Source organism: Tetrao urogallus (genome assembly GCF_951394365.1).
Source record: "Tetrao urogallus genome assembly, chromosome: 5".
Lineage (NCBI taxonomy): Eukaryota > Metazoa > Chordata > Aves > Galliformes > Phasianidae > Tetrao > Tetrao urogallus.
In genome coordinates this window covers 57,580,803-57,608,264 of record NC_136818.1, presented here as the reverse complement: position 1 = coordinate 57,608,264, position 27,462 = coordinate 57,580,803, and the positions used below count along the sequence as shown (strand labels likewise).

Below are 27,462 nucleotides of genomic sequence, written 5' to 3'. Positions count from 1 at the left end.
TCACTTATCTTCACAGCTCACAGCAGTTTCTCCAGGAAGCTCTGTCTTAAATTTTTTATGAGATTGCTCTCCTGGGAAAAGAGACATGCAATGCTCTAAGGATCGTGCAATTTCATCAATTGTCCATCTGTCTTCATGAAGCGCGTGCTCCTCCAGCGTAAAGGGTCCATGTTTGGTTCGGGTCAGCTCCTGTATGCTGGCACAGGTTGAAAGTTCTACAGTACAGGAGAAACAAGAATTTACAAGAAATACACGGTCAAATTTAACTCACTTATTTTGCTACACGTAGCCTGCATTGCTTTGCTTACTTTGAAATGAACATTCATCACTCATTTACATCTTCGTAAGTCTGAGGCAAGGAATTCCTTTGATTTCAGCAGACCTTCAGTGCAGTAAGAGTTCAAAATCTGACAGAAAGTTGTCAGGAAGTTTTCCAGATTTAAATCAGAAAGAAAAATAATGACATAAAATAAAGGCAGAGGACCATGTGCTGATCTTCCTTGTACTTAGAGGCCTTAGCATTTTTGCCTTCAAGAAGAATTCTGGGATTCTTATCCCTGTGACGCTCTCCAACATAATATAAACTAAGACATGGAAACATTTGAAATTTAAACAGATCTTCTGATGGGTTAAATACACATAGGACATAATTACATAAAGAGGAGTAACCAAAGATAAGAGCAACTGGAGCTGACTCCTCAGTATAAAGGTGTACTAAAATATTCCTGTCCACCCTGTCAGAGGGCAGAAGGATTTTTCCTGCATTCCATAGTTTGAAAAAGAGCCAGCTGGGAAGAGATTTTTACCTTGGTGTGTTTTTTAAGTGACTAAACTCAATCCACTGTACACAGGAGGCTATAGCAGGAGAATCTTTGACTTGCCTAAGCACAAGCAATAACATTGAAATTCACAGGATACTCTCACATCACTTGTTTTCTTGGTCTGCAAATGTATCACTTAATAAAAAAATACTGAAATAGACTATCTGTTCTCCATCACACAGCTTGATAAATATAGGATGCAAGACAAATAATCCTGTGGGAAAGCAACATCATTTGCAGTACAAGGGAAGGAAAAAGAAAACACTGGAGAAATAATCACAAGTGAAGAAGACTTTCCAGCAGCCGGGGATTATTATGTGCATGGTAATGTTCTGTGCAATCTGCTTTCAAAATGTGATGAATAATGTTTAAAAAGGCAGAATCTTTCTTCTGCTTCTTCTCACCCTTAATCTGAGTTAGCTTTAACATATGGAGGAGAGGGGAAAAAAAAAATTCCCACCTTGCCTTGCATTTTCTTTCTCAGTGCTACTCCTCACTCCATTTTTATCCCCACAGCCCCCAGAGCTCTTGAGCAATTATTTAGGCTTCATTCCTTCACGCTCCTAATGAACATACTCTAGTACTTAAAAGCAAGTGATAGCAACACAAAGCTGCAAAACTGTACCTAAGTTTGGGGGCTGGACACCAAAAAAAAAAAAAAAAAAAGGCAAGAGTTTTCTATAAGCAGACACGTTACTTCTGAAAGCCACCACTTTCTTTATCTCCTCATACCCACCTTTGCCAATGTCACTGACCAGGCTCCTGACATAAAAGCCGCCGCCACATTCGACATCTGGAACATTAATGGTGACATGGTAAATTGCCAGCAGAATGTGAAATCCGCTTCACATAGAGACCGTGCTCCCAAACAAATGTAAAAATGCACTGAGCAAACAACCCAATGATAAAATATTTATAGGATGCAACATCAATTATTCATCCTGTAACACATGTGCGGGTGAGATTGCTAAGCCAGACAGGAGGGAAGGCAACTACAATGGCAACTGAACTAACTTGCTAGAAATTAAGTGCTTGCTATGGTACGTTAAAAATGCTTCAGTTCTATTCATTTCTAAGGTTTCAGAAGGTCATTTCATATTTCTAATGATGAAACCAAGTTATTTCAGGAATAACCTAAAATAGCTATCAATGCTTTTAAGATACTGCACTTGGGCAGCTCCGATGAAAGCTGCTGACATTTCAAAATCCCCCTTTAACTTCCCCTGCTGCTAGTGATCAGCATCTGGTCACCCAAACAGAAAGTAAGGCCTGAAGTAACACAGCACTGAGATCTGTCACTCAAATCAGCTCACCATATACAATCTGGTCCAATTGCGGGTCAACCAGGTAGTATCTCAATGCAAACGATTATCCAGACCTCAGAGTAGCATAAAACATTTACAACAGGATCTTTGATTTATTAATGTGCTTCTTAATGTATGACAGAAGAAAGGGTAAGATCCCGCCAATGCAAACTAGAAAAAGCCCTGACAATAGCTGATACTGGACCATCAATTGCTCTGGGCATCAAGGCAAAAGAATGGATCAGGTGAAGTAAGCAGACCTGAGAAAGGAGGAGTGAGATGGAGGTTGCAAAATCATGGACAGATGCAAATAATCTGCTGACCAGCCTCTCAGAATTTTCCCTCACAGAAAGATTACAAATAATCAGCTTAACTTAAAACCAAAATATGGTGCTTTTACTGCAAAGTGAAAGTCTTTGCACACAGGCTCACACCAAAATAAGTAGATGAGGAAAACGAAACCCATTTCAATATCTTACTGCCATTCTGAGCATAAATAAGCACTAACAAACAAGCTGGTAGCATCACCCTATGTAATAATCTTTGGCCTTTACCCAGTGTGAACAGTGGTGGCTGGAACTGTTGGAGAGAGAGGCTGTACACTCTTACTGGCCGAGCAGGCTTTGCTTCTATTGCTTCTCCTCTCTTCATTAGCGTTGATAGCCTTTCTCCACCCTTCTTCAAAGCAGAATAGCTGATCAAATGGAGCACGAAAAACACGTCACCCGGTTATAAAAGAACAAGCTTCCCCTCCTGTTAAGATTGTACCACAACAGCATACACTCACTCTTCTAATCCTTTCTACACAAAAACATAAAACCTAGCAAGTACTTCTGAAATCTCTTGGACACAAAATAATCTCATTCACCAGTGGTTATGTACCCTGGAAAACAAGAGATAGCCCTCAAATTACCTCTTGTTGCTTAGATTTGAGTGTTTCATCACTCAGCTTGCAGTTTATGAAAGCAAAGAGTTGCTGTAAGAAGTACAATGCTTGCAGCTGCCTCTAGCATTTCGTCACTCAGAAGTCTACAGGACATGCTGCTTCAGTGCTGTGTTAGGTGAGCACTGGGTATTGCTCAGGCAACACCTGTAATTCTGCCTTTCAACTTTACTCAGATCAGGGTCTTCCCTAAACAGCATCTGTCAGGTTATGTAGCCTTGTTTCAGGGTGTTTAGGACAAAAGCTTAATCCACTAATTTCACTCATAATGTTAAATTTTTTCCAAACCTCCCACTTTGGCCCTGACAGAAAGACAGCTATAGCAACAGTCAAAAATGATCTTGCTTAAATTACTGGAAGGTAATTTGAAAAGGTCACATAAACAGAACACCTACTGAATTACTGACCTTACAAGGCTCACAGTGCAGCCACAGTAACCAAGCCAATGCAAATGCAGAGGAAAGCACATTAGTTTAAATCACCATGAAAGCCATCTGTCACAAGCTAAGCACTTGCATACTGCCAGTTACCATGGCTCACCTGACTAGACGAAAACTGTAAAGCTAAGGAAGTTTAAATCACTAACAATTTATTCCTACTCTTAAGTATTCAGCAAAGTAATTTGAAGACATTTAAAGAACTTCCAAGCTGATGGTAGTAAGCCTCTCCCTACTCTGTAGCTGAAATTAAATTCTTGTGGCTTTCTCTTCTAAATGGAAGACAGGACAGAATCCCCCCTAGTCCTGTAAGACCTGCTTAAGACTGCTACTCTACTTCAATCAACAAAACAGACTCCAGGTTGTCATTTGAGCTGGATGTTCAAAGCAGCATGACCCGCAGTTGCAAATGTTAAACCTGTAAGTCTACAATGTCTCTACCTTCTTACCAGAACATCTCTACTTTATTTCTGCCATAACCAAGTCCTGTTGGCAAGTCCCAACAGCTGAGAGTTCAGAATGTTGTGGAACTTACAGTGGAGGAACCTGCATTATGTCCCCTGTGAACTTCTGCAGCACATTCTCAAGATCTCTTTTTGTTACTTGGTCTGTCAAAAGAAAAAAAAAAAGGGTTAAGAATGGTTATTCACATTGCACTAATGGCACCAATCATGTTGTACAAACAGATAAAAAGTGGTACCCCTTGTCTGAATTTAGATTGGATGAACAATGCCAAAGAAAGATAAACAGAATGTAGGTAGGAGTGTGTGAATTAGCACGACAAGATGGAACAAACAGTCCAGGCTGATTAAGACAGTCTGGACACATTCAGAAGGGCAGAAATCCCTACATACATAGTTCTGCTATGCAATTTCTCTCTATCAGGACTAACAATTAATTTTTCTTGGGAACTACACAAAAATTACAAATCTTGTGCTATTCTAACCCTTGCTAAGGGTCTGAGAAGAATAAAATGCTCATCTGGCCTTGGCAACTTCTCTTTAAGAATGCTTAAGCACAAGGAAAAAATACAACAGGTTACTGGAGAACAAAAGCATTGCACTTTTTTTTTCCCAGCAAGGCAAAAGATTTCACCTGGAACAACACATTAAATTCCTCTATCAAACATCTAACTCGTAGATGCTCACAAAGGTATTGTTACATATAATTAAGTCAGCTGCACTGAAGACATCCTGTAAGAGAAAACAAGGACTTTTAGAAATTTGCTCTCTCAGTGGTACACATACACACCTGCTCCACCTTTATGGGAAGGCTACAATTGAAGTAAAGGAGCTGGTTGCGTCGGTCCTCTGAAACACTATTCAGTAGAGATGACATCAACCCCTAATTTGTTTAGAAAGTATTTGTACTTTTGTATGTTGCTTTTGGACATGAGATCTGTAATAAAAATGCACTTCAGTAAATATTTTCTCCTCTGCCTCATAAGTTATATTTTATTAGTATCACCCTAAGCCAACTGCACCCTAGCATATAAATGAAATTAACTTGTTCTGGAGGAGAGTTGCACTTGCAGCCCTTACAAAACTGATGCCCTTCATGCTGAAAATGAGAAGGAAGAGGTTTCTTTCCCACAAACTTTTGAAGATGGCAATGCAGCACCTCCTTTCCACAACACACATTTTGTAGCCTTGGGAGCACCTGCTGTCCCTAAGCAGCATCACCGTCTCCAGAAGTGTTTTGAACAGCAAGTCTGCAAGGCACACAGGTCAGCCAGGGCTGCTGAGAGAGAGCAACACACAACAGAACGTGGAGCAGAAATGACAGAATTGCTTGCACGTTAAGTCTGGATCTTCTTCTGAAGGGCCTCTTACACCATCAGTTCAGTCCGATTGCATTACTGAAGTTTAGCGATGTATCGCAACAAAGACACAGAGAAAAGTTAGCTTGACTCAACTTGATGCCTGTCATCCTGTCAGCCTTCTTGCAAACTCCACACTGTTTTAGGCTAGACTTTAATGTCTAAGGAAAAAGAAATCCCCATGTGAGGAATGACGTATAAAGCCAATTACAAAGTTGTGCAAACTACATATTTACAGATGAGTTTGTTGAGATATAGAATAAGTCACGTTTGTTTTCTGTAATACATCATGGCTCAAGGTGGTCAGAATTCAACTCTGAAAACATTTTATTTTTTCTACTCCAGCATGCATTGCCTTTGTGCTAAGGGCTGTGCTGGATTCTTGCTCTTCCCTACAGCAAACTGGTATAGTTTTTACCCAGCAACCTGACACCAATGAATACCCCATTAATCCAGATCCAAACAAACAGTTGCACTGTGTCTAAACTGGTATAAATTGTGCGTTTACAGGCATCAGTCTGGACTCATGGCTAAGGAGAGCACAGAAATACACTGCAAACCAATTCCTTTACTGTCTTCCAACTCCCACTCTCCTTGAATCCACCATACAGGTAGGACGGAATTCACTCCTGCTCGGCAGAAATATCTCCCTTCCAGCCCTGTGCCCCCAGCTCTCCCTTCCCTAGCCCCAGGCTTGAGTTTAGCAGGTTAACAGCTCCTCTCTGCAGCAAGTTCAGAGCAACATTGTGACTCAGCCCTCTGTTAAGCATGGAATATAAGCACATCCATAAAGAATGAATAGTTTCCACAGTTCCTAAGATTTCTCTCCTGTGTGACTTCCCTTCTCCACTCTCTGAGAGCAAGGGGTGGAGAGAGGTTTCTCCAGTACTTACCTGGCACAGATCCCAATCATTCCTGCTACCAACAATAAGCTCATCCTCCCCACTACCCTGACTGCAAATGCCAAATATCCTTATCTGCCACATCCCAGAACACAAGATTTGCTGGAAGCTGGATTGAAGTAGCAGCAATCTGCCCTTCCAGAGGAGGTTAAAGGACTGTTGCCCTGATTCAGGACTAAGTTTGCCCCACAGGACAACTGCACCCCATCCCCAAGAGTAATGACAGCCCTAGCTTCAAACAAAACAACTACAGATGCTCTGTGTGAGCACTATTTGAAACACACTTAATTCATCCCTATTTTCTAAATTTCTTCCTAAATCTCTTACACCAACAGTGGGGCTACATGTGTCCGCACCAACTGTTTCTTCCACTGGAACATCCCCTGTGATTCTACCAGCACCCAAAACTCCTCCAATATCCTAAAAACAACCAGAATGCTTTGGCTCCTAAAATGAAAATTTTCAAGAACAGTGCTTTTGAGTGCTGATGACTGCAGAAATATTTTCCTGTTGTAAACACATAGAAAGCTGTAGAAGTTACCAAACCAAGAGGTGACACAGCCTCAAGAAGCACCCACTGCAGGGCGATCTCGCCCTGTGCTTGCTAACAAACCCTACTGAAGAAGAACACAAGGCCAGAAGAATTAGCCACAACCATCCAAGGAAACTACTGCAGCTGGCCTCAGTTCAATCTGGCAGCAACTAATTGCAAACAGACAAGCAAAATGCTGAAAAGACAGCATTTTAAAGTTTGGGTAGCATAATCAGCAGAAACATGGAGAAAACCTTGAGGAGTTCTGTTCCCCAAATTTGGATACAGTCTGTGAGCAGCTGGGAGGAAGCAAGCTTCAGAATGAACATTCCTGTTTGTAGTTACAGAAAGGCTACAAACGCTAGAGTTCCTCGGAAAGTATCAGAGGAACACTGAACCCTTTGCCGCTTCCAAAGTCAGCAACTGAGCCTGGGAGCAGCATGAAGCCTTAAGTAAATCTCATATGATAATACAAGTTCTCTCTCTGCTAAAAAGGCAAACAAAAACCATCAGAAGTCCAGGAAAGATTAAGCCCAAGCAGTTCTCTCCTACACATTCTTCACTGTGATCAACTTAGCACACAACAGTCAGCTATCCAAAGCGCTGCCTAGAATCACCTTGAGGACTACAATCTGACACTTTATCATGGGAGGCAACTTTCTTCAGGCACTTTATTCTTTGGGTCCAGTGGAGTCATTCCAGAGGAGGTATACACATCCTGTAGGCTGTTTTACTGCCCTCTCCTGCTCCAGGTCCCAGCCCTGCATTCTGTTGGCACTGCAGAGTCTGCATTCCCTAGCAGATGCTCAGCATCTCCCAGGATCCATCTAGATGTCAAGAAATGCTGAAAATTGTCTCAAATGTCTTTTGTGTATGCTCCTGGAGTAGCAATTAAGATCAGGGGTGAGTGAGTCACCCAGAAAGCCAAGCTGCTTTGAGAAAGCACTGGAGAAATACCTGCTTTATTTGAAGGTAAGGAAGGAAGGAAAGATAAAATACATAGGTAGCACGGAGAAAAAGGAGTATGCATGTTCTTTAACCCTTCTTCAGGAAGAATTGGAATCTGATTTGAATGAGGAATGCAACAGACCAATTTCATAAGCATTCCATCCTGCAAAAGGAAGCCACGTCCCCCATCCAGTACTGAATTGCCCAGCCAGTGCCAATACTTTTTATGAAAGTGCATTTTGAGCTTCTCTGTGGGACTGATAGCATTTTATTTTTTTTAATTGACAATGGGGGCTTCATCTACTTGAAAAGTTAATCCACAGTTTCTTCGCGAGCGTTCTACAATGAATACTCATTGCAGCAGAGCTACAGCATCCCACTTTGAGTTAGAAAATACCAGGGAAGCATTTACCAGTCATCACCAAATGCTGGCAATTAGAAATTCTCAATACCAAGCTGGCATTCAGTTCTTTAGAAGCTCAGAAAGAAATTCAGCCCTGAGACAAAAGCAAATGATTCAACATCTCTAAATAGCACTGCCTAGCAAATAATGCAATTTGGATTGATTCATGGGGTTTAAGTTGGACAACAAAATCATGCTTGTACGCCTTGTGTAAAAAGAAGGACAACAGAAGAAAGGATATTGGGGTTGAGGAATGGAATACAAGCCCCCTTTTTCATCATGTTTATGTATTCCTTATGTATTCTATTCCTCAACCCTTAAACCCTTGCTCTGCGGGTCAGAAAATCTCATATACTAAAGTTGCTAGGACACAGACTGCAAGCAAGGGCAAGATTTGGTAGGTAAACATATGTAGAGGGAAGCTTATGCCATCCTGCCATCCTCACTTTATGTCACAAAGTCTGTAGTTAAACAGCCATCCTGGAGGGAAGATGTAGGTACTTTATTCATCTACTGGCTGTGAAGGGCGTTACTAAAAGAGGACTCACGAGACTACACACTGAAAGAGGAAAGTTTTACTGGACACAGCATGCCATTTGTCAGCCTTCTCAAGATTTAAAATGATACAGTCCTGCTCAATTCTATTTTCTCCCTCTTAATCTATTGCCTGTACTGTTTTCTTTCCCCTCAACAGAAATGAACACACACAGGACATAATTGCATGAAGCTGGACTAAATTAGATGAGCACTGAAGTTGAAGATGAAATAATTCTAGTTTGATTTCACATTTAAATTTAATTCACAGAGCCCCAAACATCTCTTCCACTCTTCTATGACATAGTCTGCTTATGCCTTCAAATAACATCAAGCATATCAATTTGCTTGTCATTACCATAAGGCTTTTCTTCAGTTACTTTTCCTGTAGCATCTAATGTATCAGTAGCTCTGCCCAGTAGTCCAATGGCAGTGTACTTCTGGGAAAGAAAAAAAAAAAAACAATCAGATTTTCAACTTCCTCTTTGGTGGTTTGGTTTTTTTTTCTTTTTTTCTTTTTTTTTTTTTAATGCCTGCAAAACAGTAAATACTTCAGATGAGGCCAGGAAGAATTATATCTTTGGCTAACCAAAAGTAAAGATAAGAGGGAACTCAAAAAGAAATTAAACACTGCATTACATAGGCCTATGACTTCAGTTTTAGAAAGCCAAGGAAGAAGCAAGTGATTTCTTCCTATAAATACATCATAGAGAAAGTTACAGCATGCTAAAATCCAAAGTCTCTGTAAGGCATCCTATGTCACTATTTAAGCAAGCCAAGAAGAGTACCTTTCACGCACAATTCTTCTCTTCTTTCACAATCTTGTTTGTTTCTATGGTACACAGAGAACCTTTCTACTAAAAGCAAAACAACACCACTTCCAAGGTTCCAAGTCACAACATTACAACAGCTCAGCTGAAGATGTAGTGACACGCAATAGCCTAAAGCTAGAGGAGCTGAGAACACCTGAACACGGCAAGGACATTGTGCCTAGCACACGGCGACTGAGGCCACTGACAGGCATCTGTTTGTCATCGCTTCACACAATATTTCAATTTCAGGGATTTTTCTTACGCCTAAATCTTTATCTTGAATGTGTATTTGTAACTTGCAAGCATTCAAACCTGTTCCCACGCCAGCAGCTTCAGTCCTCATTGCCACATTTTCCCCACAAGTACTGCCAGGCAGAACCTGAAGAAGCTGGCAGAAGAGCCAGCTGCCCCGTGGCTTTCACAGGGCAGCTGAGCCACAAAGACTCACTCGCCCTATATCAAGCATTTCCATGGTCCAGGGGAAAATAAATAAATAAACAAATCCAGGTTTTCCACCAGCCTAACTCCCAGGAAGGCTTCTAATAACTTACCACAGCTGAGCTAGTAACAATTTGAACTAAGTCACAAAAAAGACACCTTCCAGAACCTGGTTGACCAAATTCTACTGGAATACATCCAGACAGGTAGAAGCACTAACATACCACAATTGGATGCAATTCACCCTTTTAAGTATCCTTGCAAAGAACCAACAAGTTCAAGTAGTAACAGTGATTCATATTCCTACACACCTACAGAATGGGACTACTAAGACACGTCTTGATTTTGCTCTGTGTGACAACCTGCCACTTGAATGTATTTCTTTAAGCGACTGCCAGTAAATGGAAGCAGCAGAAATAGACGAGAGGCAGCGGACTGCAAACTTCACCATAAAAATAGCTCTAGCCTTAACATGGTAAGCAAAGTACACTTTTTTCTAAACACTAAGATGCCCAAATCACCAGAAAATTGCAAAATCAGGCATTCAGATATCTACCTGCAATTTGTCATGTTTACTTCTGGAAAGTATGGAAAAGAAAAAGTGGATGAAGGCTCAAAGGCCACTCCACAATAAACAACTTAACAGTACATCATCTGCTTTTAGGACCATAAAACTGCTTGCACTCTGAGACATTTAATGATCTAGTTCTTAACTTTAATAGCACAGTTAGAAAGAGACACCATTCAGCAGTTATTTCTAGAGGTTAATAAAAAATGTGAGAGGATCTTAACAATTATAGCACAATGAATGATCTGAGCAGTTCAGGGAAACTTAAAATCTGAAAACTTCATACCTCTTCTGATTAAACATCTCCAAATGGAAGTACTGATACTACTTCATTTTGAATGCACTTTTTCTTCCCAATTCTGTTTTGGGTCAGGCTGTCTGTTTTAATAATAAGCTTCACTTGACCTCCCAGTAGCGGGCAGATAATACAGTATGTATATATGTGAACACAAACAGTATGAACCATACAATCCAAAGCTCAACACTTGACTTGCCCTTTGGTTTCTGCAAAAAAAAGACAGAAAGCCATCCTTAAATGCCATCCAAAAAAAATAAAAAGAAACCTTAAAATTAGTTACAGATTGTCATTTCTTAGAGCAGCCTTCAAAGAGTCACAAAACACTCAAGTCAAAAATACAATAATCCACTAAGAAGGGTAGAACAGGTCAGGAAATTAAGAATTAGAGATGGTTTGCATATCAGTCTCTGGAGTGTCCTTGGACATCTACAGTTATACATCATAATTCTTACTGACCACTTAATAGGGTTTACTTCCCCTTTGTTAGTATCCAGGACCCAGACACTGTAGAAGGTAAGATGAGAGTCCACATTTAATCCATCATTCCTCTTATTTTGTATCTAAGCTCAGCATTCATTCTCCTTAGCCTCTAACTTGCACAGCTGTAGTTAACAAAATACGCAAGTTAGAGATGTAGTCAACGAAATACGTAAAGCGGGGGCTGTCAAGGTCACCAGGCGTAACCAGGCGTAGTCTGTGTGGGCCCCCTTGCGTGGTTAGCAAATACGTGAAAGGGGGGCTGTAACAGTCATCAGGCTCTGCGGGGGCTCCTTGACTCATGAGAAACCATGATGAGACATGGCAAGACAAGACATGCCACACGTCTATTGGGCACAGATAACCGTAGCAAGGGTGATTGGTAGCACAGTGATATAAGGGACAACTATAAGAAGAGTGTGTTGCTTGCAATAAGTGCCATTTTACCATTCACCACATTGGTGTGCACCGAGGTAGATGGACAGACCGATGAGTCCCTAACGATTGCGAACACCTGTATGAGGTCTTCCGCAGGCGGAAGGCTTCACACAGCCCCACAACTGCCCAATGGATTGAGCCACCCAGTAAGCATTTGGTGACCTTTCCTCACTTGTGTTGACAGTCATTTATTTCTTCCAGATTTATAAAACATATCCAGTGAAATTCCTCCTGTACTCTCAAGTTATAAATCCCCGCAGGAACGCAGCTGGCAACGGCTCACAACCACACTGACTTCAGCCCACTCAACCTGAAACAAAAAACCCAAGGTGGTACATCTTGCAATTAGTGGAAAAGCCTCACAGATACAGACTGCTACAGGAAACAACCCAGCCTCTGCAGCCACCAGAGCTCACTGCCAACGGATAGCCTTTATGTTTCTTCCCCTTGCTTATCTCAAGAGATCAAGACTGAAATCATTTAAAGATCAAAACCAGCACCTCAGCTTCCCCTATAGGAAGCTACAGTACGCAAGCATGGCACATTAAAAGCTAAGATGAAGCGTTCCCGCTCATATCCTGTATGCACTGTAGCATCATGCATTAATTTCAACTTCTAATGGTGTGCTCAGCTGTCCCCAAAGCCTCCCAACTGTTAGAACAATACAGCCCTGAGGAGGTAAGACCTTCATACAGCATCATGCATTAGGGAATGGCTACAGATCTCTGCTGTCTATAAACCATTTTTCTTGATGTTATGGCAGCTGAAACAAGGGGCAAAGTGATCAGAAGCCTTCAAGTATAAGGAACTCTTTATTCACGTTAGTGAGAGACAACCTTAAGATGCTATGAAATGGCAAACACTGCCGTTGATGATGCAGCATGAAAAGTGTCCAGCAGACTGGGGGATACATATACAAATACATGGTGCATGCAACCCCAAGATGAGAAAGATGAGGATTGTGCTTTGGAAGCCACATGGCTGCTGCCACACCTGTGAGCGGGACATGGCCAGAAGCCAGTGCCTGAGAAAACAGGGTGACAGGAACCTTGAAGAAGGAAATGACAAATCCTCTACCTGAAAGATCACATACAGAGAAGTTTTGTTTCAGCCACAACCATAGTCGCTATCAGAATTCTCACAATCAATAAATACAATAACATCTTGCTAACAAAAGAGCTATCATTTGGCTTTTTGATTCCAAATCCAATTTAAGACAAATCCTGATAGTAGAATGGAGAAGGAAAGTATGAACACAGCGAGAAAAAGGACGGGGCTTTACCAGTATGCACATTTAACCGAGATAGGAACAAGAGGAGGAAGAGCCCTCTCCTGTTCAAGGGTTTCTGCAGCCACACAGCCCTGAAGGCCCTGGGCTGAGTGCCAGGCACGTCTGCCCCACTTATCGGCGCGAATGCCAGACAGACGTGGAACGGAACTTCTCCATTTTAATTGTTAATATATCAAAGAGCCTTTTTTTTTTTTTAAATGTTGGGAAAGAAGCCAGACAGTTGAAATCTTAAACTAAAACAAGTTTAAAAGCTTTTCTTAAACAGCAATGCTTTGGAGAAACAAGGCAGAAACAGGGTTATGAAATAAGGTCACCAGTAGCTGTCAAGAAGATTTTAAGACGGCTCCCAATGCAGGAACTTCCCAGCAAGGCAAACTCCTGCAAAAGGCAGTTCAAAAGAGTTCATCCAAGGATGACCCATTTTCTAATCACAGCAACAACTGAACACAGAAGTGTAAAAGGAAAATACATAAAGGCTCCGGCCCACGTGCAAGAGACTGGAAGCCAAGAAAGAGCAGCTAGAGCTGCTAGAAACAGAAAGTCGATTTATGCAAAGTGATGTCTGTGTGTGGCTGTCGTTGAAGGAACAACAACAACAACAAAAAAGCAACACAACAACAACAGTAAACCCAAGTGCTCCAGGGAACATGAATGAGACCAGGCAAGCACTGATTGCAAGTAGCGATTCAGTGTCTGCTCCATCCAACCTACAGGCCTGGTGCAAGCAGTGATATTTTTGTACGCTTGGGCTATCCAGATAGCAAAGAGGCTTTCAACTCTCAGTTTTAATCAGACATCCAGTTTGTGTGGCATAATTTCTAAAGCACAACTACTGTGCTCTGAATTTAATAATAGCATAATTTGTATTTGCTCTTCGTATAACATTTGAAGCTACCAATGGTTTCCAGTGTACTAACGCTCACCACAACAGAGAGTACATGAGATAGACAAATGCTGAAAGAAAAGAGGGTTGCCATAGTTTCAGTTATTTTCCAAAACAAAGCACTCTCACTAAGTAGATTTCAATATATTAAAAACAAAGAGCCCTAATCTCTTAAAAGCAGGTTGCACAGACGCAAAATTAAGGCTGCGGGATTAGGGAGGAGTTCAATATTTTAAGACAAAGCAAGTTCAAAATTAACGAACACTAAACATGTCCTCTTAATATCCACAAACATAACAACTATTCCACCATCCATTTTCCTCCTAAAAAAAAGCTGACTTTGTGCTAAGCCGGCACTAAATTTTATTTACTGCCAGAAGCTGTAATTGTACTGTCATTGCTGAAGAACTATCTGATCTTTACTCTTGGACTAACAGGATTTTCTGACCTCTTATGTCAGCTTATTTAAAGAGTTCAAGCGCACGGGGTGATGGGATTTTCAAAGTGAAGGAGCAGATCCACCAGTAGGAGGGGAGCCCAGAGGAGATGCTTTACCTGGAATTGAGAGAACACAAAGTGGTAACTGAAGAGGCCAGCAAGTTTAAGTTCTGGTGTTAAAAGGAAGGGAAGAAAGTAGTGGGAGAAAAAACAACCAAACCCCAAACAATCTCAACAGCAACAGAAATGCTTGTTCTCCCTCAATAACACTGGTCCCCCTAGGCAACATCATGGCCATGTGTCATTCATGGACACAACACAGGCTCTATCTTTTCTATCCAAGAATTGTAGGCTCACATGCAGTAGTGGCTGCACGGAAACCACAGTCTATTTATTCAAACCTTCCTGACACTTGCTGTCTGGAGGAACCGATCACACTCACCAAAATATCTCAGGCTGGCTCTTAAATTCTCTTTTCAGCTTCAGTACCTGTTCTTTACTCATTTCCTCATTCTGCCGTCTAGCACCTACGCTGCAGAGCATACAAAATAAACCCAGACAGCCTTCAGCTCCCAGCTGAGAAACAGTTTTAAGCAAATTCATAATTCTTTGCCCAGAAATAAGAAACAGTATCTCCAGAGGGGCTAAAACTTCACACACATAAAATTCACAGATAAAATTGAAAGCAGGAAAGCCTCCGGAATCCAAAGATGCTGCTAAAGTTAAGATGCTGCAAGTTCTAAAAGGCAAAGCTACGAGCATCTCTAAGTCACCTGAAAGGAGCACTACAGACAACAATGCAGAACAGCTGTTTAAACCTTTTAATGTATTTTCTTTCTCCTTTGATTTTTAGTAAGAGAAAAGGCCTTGCCATGTTGCGGCCTTGGGTTTGTTTTTATATATATATATATATTCTTTTAATTTAATGAATGAATGTAAGGAAGACCTGTATGTGCAGCACAGACACACACAATTATAGAAAGGTCAAGACAGAAAGGGCAGCACTGACCTTGCAAGTAAAAAAATAGAAAAATCACACTATAGCATGCTCTTAGAACACTCAGCATTTTTGGTGGAAAGAGCTCCTGCAGCACAATAGGTGCAGTCTACTCAGTATTTCCAACAGTTTTTAAAATGTGTGAATATTAATAGAGCATGGTGCTGAGCTATTAATAGCTTGGGCCTCTGGGGTTAACATAAAAGACTTGAGCAATACACAGCATGTTAAGCCAGCTTACTAATGGTGCCACAGGAAAGCTTCTGTTTCTACCATCTAACAGCTTCTTTCTCTACAACTGTGTTTTGGGGATACTGGGCAGGTAAGGAAAGAGCAGGTATTCATATCAGCTTCTTGTTATTATTTGTTAGGAAAAATAGACCTCATGATTGAAATAACAGATAATTGAAGACGCTACAAATGTGCATTTGGTGAGAACGCTTTCCCCACGTACCGCTTCAGCCCTTCCCAATTTCTGTAACCCCCACTGCGTGGGCTTAGCATTGCTCCATGCATCTTGTTTTGCACAGACACTACTTCAAGTTTTGATAACGCCTTCTGCACATTCTCAAAACACATCAAAAACAACATAACTCATGCAGCCTCCTAGCCTTCTTTTTATGCATCTTCCTGGTACCAAAATAAGAAGGAAGACTGTGCTTCCATGAACTAACATTGATCTTCAGTTAATATCTTGGGACAATCAGTAACATACAATTAACATACACAGGACTGAAAAACATGCTGAGTGTACATTAGTGATCCAGACATTTCTGGAAGGAGGGCATGGAATTATAACAGCAAGCTCTTGTTCAGCAAAGATTCTCAGGTGTCAGTAGTGGTTTAAACAAAAAGCAAACATTCTCACAGCAGCATTTGGATACAGCTGTAATAGGCTACAGACATAAACAGGACAAGTTTTAGGTGAAAGTCATTATCTCTACTGTATTTGCACAATACTGTAAGAAATATCAGGTAACAGAAAAGGCAAGACTCCTCTGCCCTGTTATCTGCATTTCAGGAATGCAATGTACATTACTGAACACACAAAAGACAATACCTAAATGGATGAAATTAAGCAACCACCACATGTCAGGATGAATCACCCAGTCTACAAAGGCTGAAACGCATCCATCTGCCTGCGGGTTAACGCTGCTCGTAAAACAATCATTCCTTCTCTGATCTGCCAGTCCTCTTACTCAAGGGAAACCCATAAAACACCTTTCAAAACAAGTCTGGGAACTAAAATTCATAACTCCACTGGGCTCAGAAAGAAGTTGGGCTCAATAGAGATGTCGGATTTATGGCACAGTGTAACGTTACCTCACACTAACCCCCTCACATTCCACAATGTATAATACACCAGGCGCTCTCCTTCCCCTAGGAGATAACCTTATCTCTCTTTCTTCTCCTACCCTCCTTGTAAGGAAATAATTTCTTTGGGCTTGAACACAGGCAAAGTACTGCTGTTTTATGTCACTGCAATCCATTTTGCTTAAGTGAGCAGGCTACATATAGCACTCTTTTTTGCTCCTTCTTCCATCTCAATACAAACAGATTCAGTCAGACCCTTACTTCGGTGGTGGGATAACAAACAAGGAGCCGTGAGAATAAAAGGGTGTATGCCATAGAGTGAACAAACGTGGTGTTGATGAAAAATTTCCTTGTGAAAGTGCTGGAGAGCAATCTGATCAGTATTACTAGGATTCCTTATGACAAATATAAACCACTGGATACGGAAGCAGTGCAGATTGGAAGCAAAATACCCCCAAAAACCATGTGAAGAACCATCCAGCAAGCAATAGCAATGCCCTGGCCTTGTGACTGGAAGCCTGGCTCATGTGGTTGTGAACAAGAACCTTGCTGCCCATGCGGGAGAATTCTTACTCCATTTTATTAAAGCAGGTCATAAAACATAGCCCATCTGCACGGAACACCCTTGGGGTTCTACCTGCCAGATCTGCCTGCCCAACCAGAACTGCTGGCGTACCACAGGCACAAGCATTAATGCATTTTCTTTCAGAAGTGGTCTAAAATACACCTACCTCTCCAAATAGAGCTGAAATTACATTTAATTTTAAAATCCATGCCTTCTGTTTCAGACCTGAGAAAGTGCTTGCACGTTCAAATGCTGAGCTGTCTCTACTATATCAACAGATCTAATAAAAAAAAAGCATTACCACTACCCACAAACCTTGCCCTTCCGAGAGAATGTTAAAAGTATCAGAATACAAAAAAGAAAACAGAACAACATCACTATGCACTGTATGAATACGTAGCTTTGATCTTACCAGCTGCAAAAGAAAGCTAGCTGAGGCAAAGAGCTCTGCTGGTGAGGCAGGAGAGAATTTTATATTTAAAATAACAGCACACACAACCAAGAGGATCCTTCAAAAGGAAAGTCAACTCTATTTTCTTGCACTCGTAATTCATGAACATGAACTGGAGAACAAACTGCTTTAGAAATACATTTTAAAACAGCAGGGGAAAAAAAAGCCTCTTTAAAAAGAAAAGCAGGGTTGCCTAAGATTTAGCACTTACACCATCACGTTGCACATCTGTATGCGAAAACACACAAATGTTGGCAGAAGAATAGAGTTCACACAGATCCCGAGTTCTTATAAATCTCAGGAAAATAGGTAGACAGAGGGGAAAAAATCAGATCTTCAAATAAGAAAGAGGCCCCAGAGGGAGCCCCCCTGTATTCCTGGATACCAAAGTGTCCACATGGGGCTTTGGTGTCTAATGAGCTATAAGCAAATTAAGTCACAACAAAGGGCTTCATTAATTCTGTTCCTTATAACGACTAGTAGATGTTCTTTTCAATGCATTATTAATTGATTGAACTCATTACCTAAAGATGGTGGTGAAGTACTTAAATAAATTCAATGGAAACAGCCAACAGCCTTTATGTTTGAGAAGTTAAGGGATACAAATTAAAGCCTAATCTTTTAGCACAGTAAGACATTCACAGGAAGGAAAATGAGGCAACCTTTTTCATAGACACTGTATTTTGTAGCACCTGGTCTCAATCCTCTAGAGAAACAATTCTGCAATACAGAAATTCTAAGCCACAAATTACACTGCAAGAAGCAACTTACAGTTCTCTGAACAACCTGATCAAGCTGTAGATGCCCCCATTCTTTGCAGGGGGAGTTGGCCTGGGTGACCTTTAAAGGTTCCTTCCAACTCCAACAATCCTATGATTCTATGCTTCCAAAATTCTCATACGTGATGTGCAATCAACTCCTACACAAATAAGCCCTATTTCATAGGATAGAAGTGAAAATGACAAGTATGAAGACCTGTTCAATGAACTAGTACTCACTTCCCATCCAGGATTCATAGAAGCTAAATTTTTTCCAATTACAGTAAATCTAGGTGGTCACATATCAGTGATTTATTCTTGTTCTGTTCATATTCTTTCTCTAGTCCTTGCAATGATTTGCAGATTGCATTTTACTCTATCCAGAGTTTTTTAATTCTTATTTATTTAGGATAGTGTACCATTCTGTAATACCTTGAACTTTTGACATTACATTTTCTATTTTAAGTAGTCCCTGCCCAAACTTGTGCAAACACCAATACCCCTTCACATCACTGAGCTCCTGGGGTTTCGGACCATGACATTATCATGCACCCTCAGATGAAAACAAAGCACATATGCCTTCTGCTCATTAAGAAGCAATGATTTCAAACACAGTTAGATGGATGGCCAAGCCCTTTCCTCATTCACACCTGTAAGATGCAAATAAAATGCTTAGGGCGAGCCCAGATGCTACCTCACTGAAAAATATACAAAATAAACATAGTATTAAAGCCCAAACATTTTAATTATCCTGTTTTATCCCACCTAAAAATAAATACTGTATGTGTTGGAAGACATCTCCAAATAGGAAGCGTTAGAACAGAGAAGAATCACACTGCTTATTGCCAGTCCTTTATTTTTCTCTTCTGCTGAGACCCCAGTTATTTCTTCTCTCTGTACCTACATTCCAGCACATTCAAGGATATAAAAGGTTTTAAAATGTAAGTACTACTTGGGAAATTGTGCTAGTAGCTAGCACTCTTGACTCCATTTGTCCATCCCAAAAAGTCACTTCTACATTTTGTTTGAGACAGACCAGTCACCCACAAGACTGAAATAATTTACTGTAATAGAAATTGGCCCACTCCCATTATATTCATTTTCCTGCTGAAACGAGTAGTTCCTCATTCTACTCTCTTCATTTTGCAAACACAAAAAACACCCAAAACAATGCAGTGAGAAAAGTTCTGGCAAGTCCAATCCCAAAACGTGAGATGGAAGAGCAATTCTCTATGGCATTGGTATTAAATGCTCAGTATTTATGTTTCTCCAAGAGGATTCATCTTTTCCCTCTCACTTGAGTCACTTGAAAAGAATAAAGCAAACAAACAAAAACTAAGCCAGCTTGCATATATTTTTAATTCAGAATAAAGAGTAAGAATTCAATGAGATCTGGAACATTAAGTAGGTATTGCCTTTGGCTACGCATTTTTATTTGTTTTGAATTAATTCATAAGGAGGTCAAACCAACAGAGCACCAGTTGAGAACTTGATCTACAGTGGATGAGTAACACTCCCTGTATAATGTGCATAAGTTGCAAATAGAGTGATAACGTTCATAGCTGCCACACAGAGTCAGGAAAGTTTCACACAACGTTTGAGGGGGAAAAAAAACACACAGAAACAGTCCAATCTCTGGCAGAGCCACCATATGGAGTTTACTGCAGAAACATACGTTTTGGCCACTCAGCATAGCTCTGCTGCCAACAATGATAGACTGAAATATTTCTTTACAAGATATGATATATTCCTATAATGAAACAATAGATCCTAACCAGAGACGTTCAGCCAGTTCAGCCAAATCTTTATCAGAATAAGCAGGATAAAAGAAAAGCTTCAGCATACACTATAGTTTGCACAGCGGTAAAAAGATGAGATCAGAGTGTAAGTTTATGGCATATGCAGAAGATGTTTAGAAAAAAATACTCAAATCTATTTAGACAGTTGTTAATTTACCTGCATCAGATCTCTTGCTAAGATACCAGCCTTTATTACAGCATGGTCAAAACCAAAAAGCAGCTGCCTGCAGCAGATCCATCAGCCTCCTCAAGCCTCCTGAGTTTTCATGTGCCAAAGTTACCGAAGTATAAATGGAAAATAAGAAAGCTGAGGCAGACAAGCTCCAAACAAAAGCTTATGACTGCCACACCATCTGGCACAGCCTCACACCCTCTGCCACACCAGAACACGAACAGTTGCAGGGGAATAGTAGATCTGCTGTAAGGATGTATCTTCACTTCACTCATAAGCACACAGCCTGTACCAACCCAAAGCCAGGTGAGACTGGATCTGGCAAGAGGACCTTGATGGACTGTCTCCACTGCTCATTTCTCCTCTGTGTCCCCTTCCATTGTCCTGTAGCAGCATCTCTAAGCCTTTTTGAGCTACCGGGTCACAAAAGAGCTTATATATATGCTCTTCTGCCAAAACAATAGAAACTACTTAATCCACCAGAGCTATTTCCACTCTGAAAATCAGCTTAAGAGGCTCTTTAGGAGCTTTAGGTGTTTTGAAATCAAGAACTTTCACACATCCACCTGTGATGACTTAATTTAGCTGAATTAGTTCAATGTCTCTCTCAAGCTCTTAAGAGGGAGATGTCAAGTGACAGAAGGTTAGACTTGCGTAGGAAAATATAGCATTACAAGATAAATCATTTCCTAAGGACGGCTGGGAACTCACTTCTAGACCTGGAGATCTGGGCAGTCCTATTTCCAGAACTGAGCCATAGTCTCTCAGAACAAAGACCAGCCTGCTTTAGGCAGATGTCTACTGAAAAAGGTCACGGATGGGTGACATGTGGAAGTATCAACTAAGCCAAAGCCAGAAGAATTCTGCAGCTGCAGCAGAAGGCAGGAGGATACAAAAGCATTGGTGAAACCTCCCAGAACAGCTGGTTCAGGAAAAGAAGCTGCTATGAAAACAATATTCAATGCTGTAGCATGCTCCTCCGTGGATGCGCTTGGATTCTGGTCACTCAAGTGCAAGCAATTAGGAAGCAAGCACTGTTCAGATTGCCATGAGAAACACAAGAGCTGACTTCAGCTGAATTGCTGTTATTCTTCTTGAAATTGCAAATTTTAAAATTACATTCTTTTTTTTTTTCTATTCAAATATCTATTCTAACCCCAAATTAATTTTAATCTCAGTTCTGCCCGTAGCCAAGGAAAGGTAGATGTCTGTAGGTTTTCAGAGATAGAAACCCACGTTTTGTAAGAAATGTGACATCTGAAGCATTCAGAACACATTTTCAGAACACACATTGGATTTATCATCTATCTTCTCACTTTTCACTTCTACATCCCGTTCCAGCTGCTTACTGATGTTTCAAATTGGAAATGACTGAAGTCTGGTCCTATCTATCAATGCAAACCCATTTCAGTTTTGGATCGGTCTCTACAGCTTTTTGACCTAGTTGTATTCTCTTTTGTCAACATTTTTTCTGTTGAGCTGAAGATTATCAGTGAAATTCTACATCAATGTATCACTTCGACGCCTATAGATGTTCATACCAGAAGAGAATGGGAAAAAATAGGAAAATAGAATGCATTAGAAAGGCTATCAATATGCTGAACGTACTATTGACTTTCCCCAAGCACAAGACAGGAAGGCTTAATTGATTTCTCTATCTGTCAGCCTTACCTAAAATTCTCATTTGAAAATAATGGTCAAAACTACAGATTTCACTTGCAAAGAAGGAACCAACATTTGCACATTATTCCTGGAGTACACGCACCTGCTCAGTAAGCAATACCCACAGTCTGGAGCACAGTCACCAAAGATACAGCACAACTAGTCAAAAGCAGCAATCAACAAGTTTGCTATCTTCCAGGGCTCCAGTCTGGTTTATCTCATTCAGCCAGAAGTCTTTTGTCACCTTTAGCTTCTTACATGTGCCTGTCCATGTGTTTGTAGCTCGCCTGTCTAAAGTGCACAGACTCTGAACCCAAAGCTACTATCACAAACAAGACATAATTCCAAAAGGTGCCTCCTGGCATTTAAGAAGAAAGAAAAGAAACATCTGTTACTGCAAGCTAAATCATAGTTCTGCTATCTACATATATGAGAGGCAACCAAAACCTGAACCATCATACACAATTACCCTCCAAAAGCGTCTCTCACAGTGCCATTTTTATTATGGCTTTTCAATCTTTTTCTTTGTTGAAAATAACAAAATATTATAGCTATCTTCTTGCAAAACAGGAATTAATCCCTTATTAACACTCTTCAGCAAAACAAAGACAAATAAAGGTTTTTCAATGACCATCCCAGACATGAGTGCAAACACAGAAAGGAACAGTTGTACTTATTTACAGTAACTATATTGGACATTTCAGATATTTGTATGTAGGTGCAGCTCTTACTTGAAAGAAAAACAGAAATCAAACTAAACAAACAAGCACTAATACAGGTCATTCAGCATTCCTTACCTTGGAACCTGCCAATATAGTTTTCAGCAATTTCGTTCCCTTTCCAATACCAACCACTGCAAAGACAGAAAGAGAAATTACACTTCTAAACCAGCTTTGCAATTCCCTTCTTCAACACCATTATGAGATAAGCTCTAATGTTAAAAAAAAAAAATCAGACTATAGAAATAAAGAAGTCTAAAGCAGAAGACAAATAAGCTCCACCTAGTTCTCAAAATGCTTTAATTTGACTCCTAGATTTATTTATCTTTTAATCACCAGAGAAACAGATAGTGCAATTAACCCTGTCTCTCATCTGATGAAAGCTTTGGCTCACTAATAATGAGTCTGGACTGCATTGCAAGTAAAATGGGCCTTTCAAAGGCTGATAGAGGCAAAGAGTAACACAGCCAAGGCAGCATAATGAAACAGTTCATTGAAGTCACTGCAACAAAGTAAATTAATCAAAAGGTCCAACCAGGCTGTCAGAAATCTTTCCTAGTCAGGCCCCTGTGTTATTGTATACGCACAAACCATTGTTTCTTCCATCCTAAATCAGTATTCTGCAAAGTAATTCTCAGTCAGGTTTTCACAAGACAAGCAGATGGGAAAAGGCAGTATTTTACATTTTACTTCAGAGCTTTTTTACAACAAGGTGCTTGCTTTGGATAAGCCTTTCTATTGATTTGCTCCACATACAGCAATCCAAAGAAACAATAATAACAGAAGGAAGATGGAGAACTGGGATGAGTCAGACACATTGCCACGACACACATTCCTGAGAATACTGCCATGCTATCTACTGTAATTCACTGCAGAAATTCTCCACTGTGTCACATCAAGAAAAGAAAAAAAAGCACTAATGAGAAATTAAGGAATTATTCCACAATTGTTCTACTATTAAATAATAAAGGGTCACCTTCACCTTTCCTGAACTATATAGGGGAAATTATTTCCACACACAAGCTAAGGAATATGGAACAGCTGTCCTTGATATTAGTAAAACTACAGGAGTTAAGTGCATTTGAAACAAATCAGCTCTGTACTAACTTGAGTCAAAAAGCCAAGAGCATCTAGCTCAATGACTACTTAAAACAAAAAAGAGAAACAAAACCACATTTGTGCTCTAATGTTTCCAATCTTAACACTCTTGAGATTCATAAGACTTCTTATTCTCAATAATTCTCCTCTTATTCCTTGGGGTTTTTACAGTCACATATGCCTTCGCCTTTGTAATTCCTCGTACCTTCAGTTCAGCCTGTTCCTGTCAAATTCACCAGGCAGAGCTACAACAAGGCTGAGAAATGAAGATAAGCACACATAAAACTTTATAACCAAGCACTTTTCTTGCAACACACTGACATCACTCATAACTTGGATTAAAAAAATAGCTACTTCAGTTTTAGAAGTATTACCGTTGCTCATTTACCACTGCCTTTTTATAGATGGTGTAGAATTCCCTAGGACACAGGGCCCCACCAGCACAGGGCTGTCTACCACCTGGCCCATAAGTTGCCCATCATTCATGCCGTACATATCACTGATCTCTGCCTCCAAAATTCTTCCTCATCTACACCCGCCGTAAATACAAAAAGAAATACCAAAGCACATCTTCTGATGAAAACCACTGCCCAGTTATTTGCAGTACACCCCACACACCAAGCAAGACTCTGTATCAGCAATTCATACGAGTGAAGTTGCAGACATGCAACTTGTATAACCTTTTATTCTTTCCCATTGTTTCACATTTCGGAAGATAAATACTTCATTATGCTAAGATACATGAAGAAAGAAAGCTTCCTGACCCCTCCTACCACACACAAAAAAGCAGAACACAGCTTAGGAATGACTTGATTCTATCATGTTCTTCCTTTTCTCCTAATCATTTTAACCAAATCCCCAAGATATCTCAACACACGGCCTTTCCTGCTCCTCTCTAGTCTTGTCTTTTCCAATCTAACTACCATTGATTTTTCTCTGTGTGCTTTGTATGGCAGTGGAATGAAACATTCTATACCTTTTTGGATCGATCCATAGCATATTAAGGTGATACACTTCTGTCTTTACCAAGCACATCAAGCCCAAGTACTTTTTGTCACACCACACGAGCTGGCTTTGGAGACTGATGGATATCAGAGAACACTAGGAGAAGCAATTAAGGATGACAAGAGATTTTTCTTTCCCTCTGGATCAATGCTGTTGACTTCCCACAGTGAGCAGTAGTATGCTCATTGGGGACATCCCTGAAAAGCAGAAGCATCCACTTCAGCCAGATACACAGTATTCTCTGGTGAGTGGTCACACAACACAGGAAGACGGAGTTAGTGCTTCTCTTCCAGCCCAAGAAGGGTTATGTTTCAAAACATTTACAGGTAACACAGAACAATTATCAGCATATATAGACCTCCACTAGCAACAGACTCCACAAACATTCCTGGAAGTACTGTTCCTATCACAGTAAAACTCAATGGATATCTCATTTCATTAGAATTCAGTGGATATACTTGTGTATAGTAAATGCTCCCCCTGTTGATTTTCAATACCAAAGAAGTATCGCTGTTACTTCTTCAAACCAAGTTAAGCTACAAAACTGTGGTGAAAGCAAGCTGTAGATTTTAGCATTACTCATCAATGAAACCATTGGTGACAGTGTATGATACGGGATTAATCCAGTCTAATTTTCACAATTACAGCTGAGTTCTCAGTAATAGCAACTGATACATCATAATCATTAATGGAATGAAGAAATTCAGTAAATAGATGATAGTACAAGGGGGAATGGTTTTCTGGTGAGACAGGGGAGGATTAGGTGTTAGATATTAGAAGGAAGTTTTTCACAGAGAGGGTGGTGAAGCACAGCCCAAGGTTGCCCAAGGAGGTTGTGGATGCCCCATCCCTGGAGGCATTCAAGGCCAGGCTGGATGTGGCTCTGGGCAGCCTGGTCTGGTGGCTGGCAACCCTGCACACAGCAGGGGGCTTGAAACTAGATGATCACTGTGGTCCTTTTCAACCCAGGCCATTCTGTGATTCTATGATCAGAAAGCAAAGCCTCACACAGAATCACAGGGGTCAGAAGGGGTCTCTGAAAATCACCTCATTGATGACTGTTCTTTAATGAGCAAGAGAAGACAGCAAATGAAAAATTTTTGAGGCTTAGCACAGAAGTAAACAGCACCTGAATTGCTGTTACTCATTTTTTATTTGACAAGTATTATAACCCCCAAAGGTTCCCTCAAAATCCCAGAAACACATTAAGGAACAAATACTTTAGAAAATTACAATGGCTATAAATCCCCAGCTTAACTAAAAACAAAACAAGCAAAAAATAACACATAAATTTCAAAGGCAATTTAGAAAACGTGGCGGGATACATGGTGGGATGTAGTGTGAGGAATGTGAGCAATGACCAACAAAGTTGGTTATCTCAGGAAGTTAAAAAAAAAACAACAACAACAAAACTTGTTCAGGAACTTATTACACGTGTGTACAAGTACACAAAAAGGAAATGTAACCCAGGACACTCTTCTCCAGTAACCCAAAGCCGCAGTGTGTGCTGCACGTATCCAGACCATCCCTCCACCTCCACACGGAGGCACAGAAGCGCCTCCCACGTCCTGTGCCTGCATTTGTACTGCTCATTACCCAGAACTCCTGTTGCTGCACTGTCCAAAGTCCCACCATGTCCAATTTTCAAGGCTTGCTTTTTCCTTTTGTTATCTTTTGTTTGCACACCGGCTTCTGCAAACAGAAATGGAAAGGCGTTACAAGACAACCTCAGAACCCAGGAAGGGGCGCGCAGATCCCCCAACCGCCCGCCTACCTGCCAGCAGCCTCTCCTTCAGCAGGTTGAGCACGGCAGCCGAGGTGGCCCCTTTGGGCTTGTAGACGGCGAACAGCCCGCTGAGGGAGAAGAGCTTCTCAGCCGCCCTGCCCCCCAGCTCCCCGGTGGCCATGCTCAGCGCGCCTTCCGCCCCGCCGCCCAGAGGCCTCTGGGAAACGCAGTCCGCCGTGCGGAAGGGCGGGGCGGGGCGGCGCGGGCCGGGCGGGGAGCTGCGAGCTGCGAGCGGGCGGCTGCTGGAAGCTGACAGGTAGTGAATGGCCGGAGCGCCTGGAGTCCCTGCAGAGCAGCCTGCACACCGGGGCTGGGCCGCACAGCCGGCTGATTCCAATCAAAGCCCGACTAAAGGGCCCTTTATCAAAATATGCTCCATCTGGCCCCCACGAAATGGTGCTGGTATCAGGGCTTCCTACCTGTGCTTACAGCATGCGAGAACGTGCAGGATCAGGGCCCAACTTTTAACTGCAGATCTCAAGCACATAAGGCATATTTTGTGGCTGTGTGCAACTCACGCTGTCCTATGGCGTGAGCACAAAAACACACGGCCTTCTGATAAACGGGTTTGGAGGGCTGCTGCCTCTCCCCCTCAGCCGTCACAGTGTTAAGCATTGTACCTTTCTTGCTCAACAGAATTATATTCTGCTGACTACTTGCTCAGTCCATTAATCTTCCTGCCTTCACATGTGCCCTACAAGGAGGTATCGCTAAGGCAGGCTCTTGCTTCTCACAGCAGTGCTGCATGAGGGCTTTCTTCTTCAGGCATGACTCGTGCAGATTCATTTCTCTGACAACGCTTCCCAGAGCATTAAAGCAAGTTATACGTGAGGTATGTGAGAGCCAAGAG

The 27,462-nt window shown here is 41.2% G+C and overlaps 1 protein-coding gene across 1 annotated transcript; it reads right to left on the bottom strand.

Annotated features, from left to right (window-relative positions):
• On the bottom strand, window positions 1–26,733 carry TRUB1 (TruB pseudouridine synthase family member 1; the record flags this gene model as incomplete). The annotated part of the gene is made up of 8 exons (XM_079536035.1): window positions 1–215; window positions 1,558–1,614; window positions 2,680–2,819; window positions 4,041–4,113; window positions 9,002–9,083; window positions 22,802–22,857; window positions 26,423–26,518; window positions 26,601–26,733. The coding sequence occupies 8 exons, from the start codon at window positions 26,731–26,733 to the stop codon at window positions 1–3; spliced, it is 852 nt and encodes a 283-aa protein (XP_079392161.1).
• Window positions 26,734–27,462: the final 729 nt, after the last annotated feature.